At 43.8% G+C, this 10,950-nt stretch overlaps 1 protein-coding gene across 1 annotated transcript; it reads right to left on the bottom strand.

Moving 5' to 3' along the window:
* On the bottom strand, positions 1-9,526 carry DDX20 (DEAD-box helicase 20). The gene is made up of 11 exons (XM_060277147.1): positions 9,326-9,526; positions 7,572-7,666; positions 5,746-5,914; positions 5,399-5,513; positions 5,151-5,293; positions 4,620-4,758; positions 4,061-4,123; positions 3,710-3,788; positions 2,629-2,734; positions 2,440-2,541; positions 1-1,252 (listed from the first exon to the last, which is right to left on the bottom strand). Exons 1-11 carry the CDS (start codon positions 9,513-9,515, stop codon positions 162-164), a joined length of 2,292 nt encoding a protein of 763 aa, XP_060133130.1. The 5' UTR covers positions 9,516-9,526; the 3' UTR covers positions 1-161.
* Between the last annotated feature and the right edge of the window lie 1,424 nt (positions 9,527-10,950).

Below are 10,950 nucleotides of genomic sequence, written 5' to 3'. Positions count from 1 at the left end.
TATTTTCATACTATTTATTAGCAATACTGTTGCAGCATTTCACCTTCTGGAAAGTATACAAAACAGTATATACATGGAATAAAGAAAATATGTGAGTGTAAACAGAAACAGAAAGGTGATTTAAGATTCCACTAGTATGTTTTGGGTGGCAGAAATTACAATTATCTGTTACCGCGCAACAACTCTTCAAAATAGATTGCATTGGCATGATAAGCAGTTAGAAAGTTTGATGGTCGCTGATACATTTGGTAGTATGAACGAGAAGCTTCTGCATAATGGTCCCGCCAAGCTCGGTAATATGCTCGCCAGTATTCCTCATAACTCTGATCTTCACACACAGGGAAAGGAGTAGGTTTGACTTCAGATACACTTTTTACATTCTCGTTCTTGGAGGGCTTGGTGGTACAACGGAAGCGGCTTTGATTGCTCTGTTTTATATTCTGTTCCTTTATCTTCTGGAGCTGAGGACTCGTTTGGAACTGTGGTGGTTCAGGGACACCACTGAACTGCGATACACATTTCTGATCCGATGTCAGCACACCATTGTCTCTTTGTTGTGTATTTGAAGATGCTTTACTATATGACTGGTCCTCCCAGCTAGAGGTGGATGACCCAGAACTGCAAGAGCTACTATCGCTATCAGAGTCCCCTGTCAATACACGAGCTTTTGCAGCATGCAAGCTGGATTCTGTTTCAATACAAATTCTATTAGTATCACTTTCTGGGTGTTGGTGCTGCTCTCCTGGGCCTGTATAGCTTCTTACTATTTCCACTTCTCTCTCTGAGCCTTCTTTAATGAAGTATTCATAATCCTCAATGAACTCCGCCATGCTCCATGTGCTGGTGGACTGCTGGTTCTTAAATGATGATAAGCAAGGGATCTTGGGAAGCATGCTTTTTAATGTTTCCCTGTCCATCTCCTCGTTATGCTTTTCAGCAGTCTGAAGACAAGGCTCTATTTGGCGCTTCTGCTGAGTGATACTATGGGAAGACTGTTGCTTCCTGGTTGTTTTTGGTTTTGTATCCTCTGTTCTCATTTTAAGCTTCTGTTTGAGGGCTTGTTTTGGCTTGGCTGCAACAGAATTTTCACAAACAACAGGAGCACTGGTGCTTACTGTTGTGTGCTGCATGGTCCCCTCTGGTCTCTTAGCTGGCAACAGAGATGCATTCAGTGAAGCATTGGGATATGGGACAGCAGTGACTTCGACATCCCAGCCTTCAAACTGTTCCATGAGCCCAGGAGGTATACATTCTTCACAAGAGAAAAATGTTATTAGTCAAGAGCAACATACAGTATCTCTTTCCAAAGAAATTCTCATAATCACAAATATATCTAAGTGACACCATCATAAAACATGTTTTGAATGCAAGCATTTGATTACAAGCATGTGCCACGTTTTTACTAGACAGTTTGTAGTTTAAAAAGAAAAGAAAGATCAATACATACAAAAGTATTGCTATAAGCCAAATGATGTTACATAACGCTGCAAAACAGTCAAAGCTAAAGAATAATGACCCCATATGCCAATGACTAGGTAAGTCCATCTAAAACAGTAAAATTTCTTCTTTTGACAGCATCCAAAAGTTAAGGTTTCACAACCTCTCTTGCTGAACTGCTCTGCCAGAAAGGAACATCTTCCTAAATCTACATTAATCTTGTTTGCAAACATTGTTTCCTGTCCTCTTTAGAGCTTCTCAGTTTTTACACTGTTGAAGGTCACAAGGTTTTCATACTAAGCAGCTCCCATATTTGACCAAATGTATTATTTATTTAGTGTCTTAATTATTGGGCTGTTAATTATATTGTCAATGAATCTAGCTTTACACTGGGTAGCTCAGTTGGTAAAGCACGGGACTCTTAACCTCAGGGTCATGGGTTTGAGCGCCATGTTGGGGAAAAGATTCCTGTATGGCAGGGGGTTGGACTCGATGACCCTTGTGGTCCATTTCAACTCTACAATTCCATGATTATATGACTTTAAATTATTTAAAAACTAAAAACTCTGGTACATTACTTTTCTGAAATAATTCAGTATTTCCACTCAAGAAACAATTAACTATTTAAGATTCAGAATGGGTCTATGGCTCCATGATTAACGATGCAATCCTATACATAGTATAAAAAGAAACCCCACTTAATTTAATGGGAGTTACTCCCAGGTAAGCAAGTACAAGCAAGCACAAGACTGCAGCTTAACCTCCTGCATCAACTCTGAAACATTTTCCGTACTATAGCACCATTCAGAAGGACAGGGACAGAGAACCTGTGGCTCACCCACTGTTGTTCAACTTCCACCAGCCCCAGCAAGCAGTCAGTGACCAGGTGTGATGGGAACTGTACTTGTGGAGGGCCACAGTTTTCTTGCCCCCACCTTCCCCACATAAAGACATGCTCAAATTAATGCACCATGGTCCCACATACACCAGAAACACTTGTACCTGGTAAAGGAAGTAACCGAAGGTTACATTTCTGTGCAATTTTCATCATCATGTTTTCTTCTTCCCCACGGCAGCAATATGTCACTGCTAGCCCTAAAGTTCCTGTGACAAAGCAGAGATATAAATCAGTTGGAAAGAGTTGCAGATTCAGCACCTGCCACTGCATAGCAAACTCAAAACAGTATTTACCAAAGCGCCCAGCTCTGCCAATCCGATGCATGTATGTTTCCCAATCCAAAGGCACATCCAAGTTGATAACTAGATTCACCTTCTCAGCATCAATTCCACGGGAAGTCTGAGAGGAAGGATGGGTGAAGTTAAAGGTGGTAGTAAGCAGGAAACAAGCCAAGCACAGTGGACATTTAGACTTCTTCAGTTGTTCCATGGTACCATGAATAAAAAATTGCAGCCTCTCAAACAATTCAGGACAGATGAAAATGTAGAATTTACACACACTAAAACACAAAACAAGCCCTTTGCTCTAGTTCAGAAGGACTCTAAATGTTGCTGGGTGTGTTGCTCAAAAACAATTGCTTCAGAATAGTTTCATTAAAGTAAGTGGGCACAATCCACAGAAGATCAGGAGCGTTCAAGACTCCCTGGGACACAATGTAATTTTGCAATTCAAACCATACTACAGTGGTACCTTGACATCCAAACGACTTGACTTCCGAAGGTTTCGACTTCCGAAGTTGACAACCCCGGAAGTCTTTTCGCGGCCTGCGCAGAAGTGGCGCACATGATTGGCGTATGTGCAGAAGGGCGAAATAGCGCTTCGCACAAGCGCTTCGACAACCAAAGACTTTGACTTACGAAGACGGCCACAGAACGGATCGTCTTTGTAAGTCGAGGTACCACTGTAATTTCAAAGCCATCTAAACGACACAACTTCTCTGGGTCTTCCTCAATGAGACTACTCTGAAAATATTATGCTTTCATTCTTGCTCACAACTGTCTACATAAACCTTAATAGAAATATGCTGGAAATACACTAAACTTTGGAAAGACAAGTGTATGGGGGAAATATATTCATCAAATAGTGGCTAGTATTTTCCTCTTCTCAAGCTTAATTTACAACATATTTTAGTACAAAGAATGCACTGTTTCAAATACTATTGCATTTGTATGCACTAGTACATTTCCCAGAAACATGAGCGCACTAGCTTGGTTGGAGTTTCTAGTTCCTTCAATTCAGATCTATATGAAGTACATCTGAAACCTTTACACTTTTTAAAAATTCGACATTGGGGTGGAGTGGGGGGAACCTCACCAAATCAGTTGAAATCAAGACTCTGCAATGAAACTGCTTGAGTTTAGCCATAGCATCAAGTCGTTGGTTCTGATTCATACTGCCTAGAGAAAGACGAACAAATGGAGAAATGAGACCAGACAACAAAATTACATTGGGTAGTTTGCTACCACAGACACTTTTGTCTAATTTATCCATTGTACATACATAGTAATTCCTACCAAGCTCAAATGAGCCTTACTCCTAAATTAATATTGATACAATTGCAACTTAAAACAACCTACTTACTTACACATGTGCCTTAACACAACAAATTCCACATACAGCATTGCTGAAATCAATATAAGAAAAAAAATCAGTAGGCCTGCAAACTTGCCTGAAATGCACTCAGCAGGAAAACCTTTGGAAGTCAGTAAATCTGCTAGGTGTTGAGCTCTGAAATGGTGAAAAAGACAATACAGTAAATGTATTTTTAGCATAACACTTCATGACTGCCCCAATCGCCAGCTCCTCAAAACTGTCTGACAGGAGTGTATAGCAAATATTTAACAAACAGCTAAACTTAGCAGCATATTGTTCCTGGCACAGTAAGATGCAAGCACAGTTGAATTAATTTGGAATCATTTCCCCTTGATTACTTCATCCACTGTATATGTGATGAACTCTTGCTCTTTAAGTCATAAAAATATGATGGGTTTTTTTAAAGGCATGAGATTTTTAGAAATAAATCCTCCTTTTAAAATTCAATTCAATACTGCGTGACACACTAAACAATAGATGACCAATCTTACAGCCCTAGAAACTCACTAGCTTCACCCACTTTAATGTGCATTGGCTTTCACTTACAGAAACAGGAGCATTGCTATAAAACCCAAAATAATGCATTGTTATTTTAGCTAGTCTAGATTTTTTTTAAAAAACCACAAAATACCGGCTATGTAGATTCGAGAAGACCAGGGCCTGGTTGAAAGGAATCTTGCTGAACAGCTCCTGTAAATGTTCAGCCTTCTCCTCAAAAGTCTTATGAGGTAACGGGTGAGAATTCACAACTTTGAAGTACTGCTTCAACCCTAACCAAAACAGGATGGGCTTATGTATCATTTGTACAAACAAAAACTCCTTTGAGGAAAGGATACAAATGTAACAATAGTAAATGGCTGTCCCAATATTTCTGGCTAAGTTGTTATATAGAGCATTAATATGGCAGACAATAAATTCAAACCACATATTTATCAAGGTGGTAAACTCTATAACTGTGGTTGTGATTGTATGGCCTTCCAGAAACTGTTGGACTCTCAACTTCCATCAGCCCCAGCTAGCATGGCCAATCATCAGGATGATGGAATTAAAGGCCAGCAACAACTGGAAGGTCATAGGTTCCCCACTACTGCTGTAGAATCAAGCATACAACTTAACATATTTGGAGTGTTGTGCAGAAATGCAAAGAGCACATCATACATACCAATGAGACTTGGGTCAGTGGGATTCAATCTCACAAAGGTGGGGTCTCTCATGTACCTAGTCAAAGAATTAGCCAAGGATTCAGGATAGGTGGCTGACACAGCCAACATTTGCTTATTGGCTGGTAGAGAAGAATAAATCCAACTAAAGAGAGGGAGGGGAAAAAGCACCATTTAGAACAAAAACTTCAAACCAAATTATGTTTCAGAAACAAAAAGATTATAATGATTACTGGTAGGCTACTCTTACTTGACTTGATCCTGGAAACTACCTTCTTCCAGAAGCTTATCTGCCTCATCAAGAATGAAGAGACGAATGCTGGCTGTATTCAGATAGTTCAGTTCTATGAGTTGCTTTATGCGCCCTGCCAACAACAAAAATTGTATTGGAATCTCAAGCATACAACACATCTAACTGAAATAAATATAGTTTTACAAAAGAATAGTAAACATAGCACCTTGCTAAATATTACTGATTAACTCTCTATGTGCAGTTTTCAAATTCTGCTCTGTAAATATGTTTGCACAAACAGCATCCACTAGTTTTTGCAACACAATACAAGATTTGATAAACATGTATCATTTTATTTGTCTCACCAGGAGAGCCAACTGCTATGTGACACTTTTTCAGCCTCATTTTATCTTGGTTTAAAGGGGTTCCTCCAATGAAGACATGACATTCCAAGCCTTCCATCTTAATCCCAATAGTTGTAATAACTGCATGAATCTGAACAGCAATCTCTCTGGTAGGGGCCAAGATCAAAATCTGAAAAAAGGTCAAGCTGTGAATAGACTAGAAGAACAAACAAAAAATGAATACATAATATTTCCTAGATTATTAACCCCTCTGCTCCCGTAACAGCTGAGGGCACCAATAAGTGACACCTCTTTGATGGCATTTTTACAATCAGCTAGAAGCCAGATACCCCCTCAATAAGTGCCAATCACACTTACAAAGCATCCTTAAATATCAACATAAATCCATATGTAACAGTTACAATAAATTGAGCTTTCATGTGCATGCACACTTCTTCAGATACCAAGTGTGCATGCACACAAAAGCTCATACCAATAACAAACTTACCGTGTTTCTCATATTATAAGACACGTCTTACATTTTTTTTACTCAAGAAAATAAGCCTATGGCTTATTTTCGGGGGGTGTCTTATTTTTTAAAAAATTACAGTATGGTACCTCCTCTTCCTGTCGCGGCTCGGCGCCCGGAACTGGCTGCTGCTGCGCTGCTGGGCGCGTTGTCGGCGCTTCAGCAGGGCACGCTGCTGGGTCCCGCCGGGTCGGGGCTTCACGTGGCACGCGCTGCGGCTCTTGCCGGGTCCCGCCGCCGGGCCAGGGCTCGGAGCAGCGCGCGCTGCGGCTCTTGCTGCGTCCCGCCGCCGGGTCGGGGCTTGGAGCAGCGCCAGCGCCAAGCGCCAACCCGGCAACGGGACCGGCAAGACCTGCAGCGCGCGCTGCTCCAAGCCCTGACGCGGCGGCGGGACGCAGCAAGAGCCGCAGCGCGCTCAAGCTCGGGGCTTTCTTCACTCGCTCCTGCTTGGCGCCGAGCTCCCAGCGAGACTCACCGCCACTGCTGCCTCCGCGCGCAGCAGTTCAAAGCTCCGGTGGGGCAGCCTCTTCGCAAAGGAGCTCCGGGAGGGACCAGCGAGTGGCAGCCACGGCGGCCAATGAAGGCTCGGCCGGGTGTTTTTTGGTGTTGTTGCTGCGCCCCGCTGCGTCCCTCCTCTTCCTGTCGCGGCTCGGCGCCCGGAACTGGCTGCTGCTGCGCTGCTGGGCGCGTTGTCAGCGCTTCAGCAGGGCACGCTGCTGGGTCCCGCCGCCGGGTCGGGGCTCGGAGCAGCGCGCGCTGCGGCTCTTGCTGCGTCCCGCCGCCGGGTTGGAGCTTGGAGCAGCACGCGCTGTGGCTCTTGCCAGTCCCGCCGCCGGGTCGGGACTTGGAGCGGCGGGCGCTGTGGCTCTTGCCAGTCCCGCCGCCGGGTCAGCGCTTGGTGCGGTGCATGCTGCTGGGCATTTTGGAGGGGCAGCAGCAGCCGGTTCCGGGCGCTGACAGGCATCTTCCTCTTCCATGGCACCATCCAGACCTGCTCCCACCACTACGGCTTATTTTTGGGGTATGTCTTATATTTCTTCAACTCAGGAAAATCCTGCCATGGCTTATTTTGTAGGGATGACTTAAAATATGAGAAACACGGTAGTTGGTCTCTAAGGTGCTACTGAAAGGAATGTTTTTATTTTGTTTTGACTACAGCAGACCAACACGGCTACCTACCTATATCTAGTTATAATAAAGCTTACCTATGAGGGAGCTAGAATGAAACTCACTGAATAGCACTGCCCTTGTAAATAATCTTGTTATTGATTACTGACATCACTTCTCTCAAAACTTTACACAAAGCTATAATGCTCACCTGTGTAACAGGGCTTTCTAATATAAGGGAATCAAGTGCAATAGTAGAGAAGACACAGGTTTTACCAGTGCCAGATTTTGCTTGTACAATGAGATCTGAAAAGTAAACAAATAGAAAAATGTCAAGAAGCAGCCAAAAGATCACCACCAAAAGTCCAGGACAAAAGAATCAAGTAAATTAGGCCAGGCATATCATCAGCAACCAATTCACTTTCAATGGAACACCACTCCAAAGCTAAAACCATCCAACAGTCATCTATCTAATAGTGAATAAATAAATATTTACAGTACACCAATCACATTAAAATATATTAAAACTGACATTAGATGTTTCATCAGTATTATTAGCTAAATCAGGCAATTTTGTGTCTTCCAAGTGACATCTAAACAAACAAACACATAACACAAAGCTCCTATGCTGGTACAAGCACAAAAGGGGCACTAGGAATGGGTCTTCTTGTAGCAATTTTCTTGAAGGCAACTTGCCCTTCACTTCTGATCTTTCTCTGCAATATGCAGGTGGATGTAAAATGCTAGGTGTGTGCTTGAATTCTCATCTCACCACATACCAGGACATGTACAGAGTATACACCATTTCAATCAATAATAAGACTCTCAAAACACGAATTTTCATCCAAAAGTCCTGCAGACCCAACTTAAATGTTTTATTGTCTGTTTTTCATAGTCCATCTCCCTCCATGCCCTCTCTTTACTCCTTTTTTTAAAAAATCCACATGGACAAAAGAAGCCAATGGTTGTATCCTTGGCACATGTCACTTTAGTTTGGCCTGGAACCTACAGCCCAGTTTTGCATATTAACCACTTAGCTAAGGAGCCTACTGCAATATGCAAAAGGCTCATTGCCTCAACATGCCTTGAATGCAAGCACAATGCTCTGGCATCATCCTCCGAAAGGTAAAATGTCTGTTACAGTGGTACGTTGGTTCTCAAACGCCTTGGTACTCAAACCACTTGGAACCCAAACACTGCAAACCCAGAAGTAAGTGTTCCGGTCTGTGAACTTTTTTCAGAAGCCGAACATGCTCTGTTTTGAGTGTTATACTTCCAATTTAAGTGGCACAGTTCCATTTTGTGTGTTACACTTGCGATTTGAGTGTTACACTGAGGTCTGTCTGTTTTTGCTACTTATTTTGCATTTTCGTGGCTCTCTTTTTTGTTTTTGTGACTACGGTATGTGGAACCCAGTTCAGCTACTGACTGATTGTGTGACTAGAGTACATTGTTTATTGCTTTTTTATGGATCAGTGGTCTCGTTAGGTAGTAAAATTCATGTTAAATGCTGTTTTAGGGGTTGTTTTTAAAAGTATGGAACAGTTTAATCCATTCTGCATTACTCTCTGTGGGAAAGCGCGCCTTGGTTTTGGAACAGACTTCCGAAATGGATTAAGTTGGAGAACCAAGGTACCACTGTACCTTCTACAACCCACATTGCTCCACCGCCTCAGCAGCATTTTTCTTCCCAACGCAAGTTCTTGGCCTAACTTCTGGCACCCTCCTATCCTTTGGCACAAAGGCTCTACACCCAGGGCCGGCCCAAGACATGTTTGCACCCGACGCAAAAACCCCAATTCCCTGCCAGGGAAGAAGTGGAGATCTATACAAAGAACAAGGATGAGGAGAGAGAAAGATCCATATCGTAATCTGCTGATCCTAGGGATCCTGCCGCAGGAGGCGATCGCCTCACCTGGCCTCGTTAGTGGGCCAGCCCTGCCCACCCCCCTCATCCCGCCTCACCTAGGCCGCAGCGTCCCAGCGGGATGGCTTTGAGCTGCACCGGGGAAGGCCTCAGGAACCCGGCAGCTTTCAGACCCTCCAGGACTGGGGCCGACAGCAGCAGCGACCCGAAGTCTTCGGGCCCTTCGTGCAGAAGCACATCCCGGGTACGGAGCCAGCTCTCAGCCGGAACAACCTCGGGAGCCGCCATCTTGGACAAGAGAGCGGGAACCCTGGGAAAGCGTCGCGAGAAACGAGGGACGACGAGCCCTTGCGGACGTGACGACGTAGATGCGCGCGCCGAACACACATACAAAAAAGATACGGCGTGGTGGGCGGGGGGAGAATCACTTCAGACTGAGAGAGGAGGCGGATGGGGGGGGGAGATAATTGGATGGCTGAAAGAGGACCGAACCATTGAGACAGGGGTGGGGGTGTTGAATGAGCGTAGGTCCTTTAGGCTGCGGCCGAAACCAAGCATTCATTCTTGGGGGGGGGGGGACCGAGGAGGCTGCGCCTTTCACTTCCCTTTCACACTTCTTTCCAGTGTGTCTGTTTCTAGATTAGATGCTCCTGCGGGCATTTTTTTCGGTATCTGAAGAAGTGTGCATGCTCACGAAAGCTAATACCAATAACAAACTTAGTTGGTTTCTAAGGTGCTACTGGAAGGAATTTTTTATTATGGAATTTGATAATAATGGGCGGGATCGGTATGTTAATAAAACGAACATTTGGTCCTCAATTTACAACAATTATAAATAAAATGCAATGATAAATATATATCAGCTACAGGCTTCTATTTTAAGCACACATAATTTGGGAATGCTGGGTAGAAGATCCATTGAGAAGTTGGGATTTACTTCTGTGTAAAGATGAATCTGATTGAGTAGCTATCCTAAAATTACTTGGGAGTAAAACCTACAAGCAAATGGGAGTTGTATAGGATATGGTTAACATTTGCAAGGAGTGATATACTGTACATGGTGATGATTGATCACCATTTGCTAGTATGCAGTCAATAACGCTCAACAGAACTGTTTGTTGACAAAATCCACGTCATAATTTTGTTTGTTCAATAACAAATGCACATGCTGTTTCTTACCAGAAGAGGGTGCGTCCTGCTCAGAAAATGTGTCTTTTCTAATACCGTAAGCTGTGCAGCAACAAAACTTCCCGTGGACCGTTCTGTATCAATTTATGAGCAGAGAAAATGCATTCTTACTTCAAAAATTATAGAAGTATGATGGGTGCAGGCCTGGACCAAGCGGGGGTGGGGTGGGGAGCTAGCATGTGTCCCAAGCAGCAGGTTGGGCAGTAGGGCAGCAAAATTACAGGCTTGTCATGCCCACTCCTGTGTGTGCACAGACTCTCAACTTTGTCAAGTGGGGTAGGGCAAAAGTTTGCAAGGATGAACGTGGGGCAGACTTCCAAGTCTCCCACACCCCTCCTTTTAGGCTCCACAATCAGAGCTTGAAAGAGGTGGGTGGGTGGAGTCTTGGAAAACCTACCCTGAGCTGATCTGTGGGCTGAAAGGGATCAGTGCTGAGCGGGCTTTTTGAGTCTCCCCACTTTGAAGCTCTACAGGATTTCAAAGCTTCCCCACTCCTTGAAAAGCCTGCCTGGTATGAAGCCAAACCCTGGGAACT

The sequence above is a fragment of the Zootoca vivipara genome, chromosome 7 (genome assembly GCF_963506605.1).
Source record: "Zootoca vivipara chromosome 7, rZooViv1.1, whole genome shotgun sequence".
Taxonomy (NCBI): domain Eukaryota; kingdom Metazoa; phylum Chordata; class Lepidosauria; order Squamata; family Lacertidae; genus Zootoca; species Zootoca vivipara.
The sequence above is the reverse complement of the archived record's forward strand: the minus strand, read 5'-3'. Positions and strand labels throughout refer to the sequence as shown.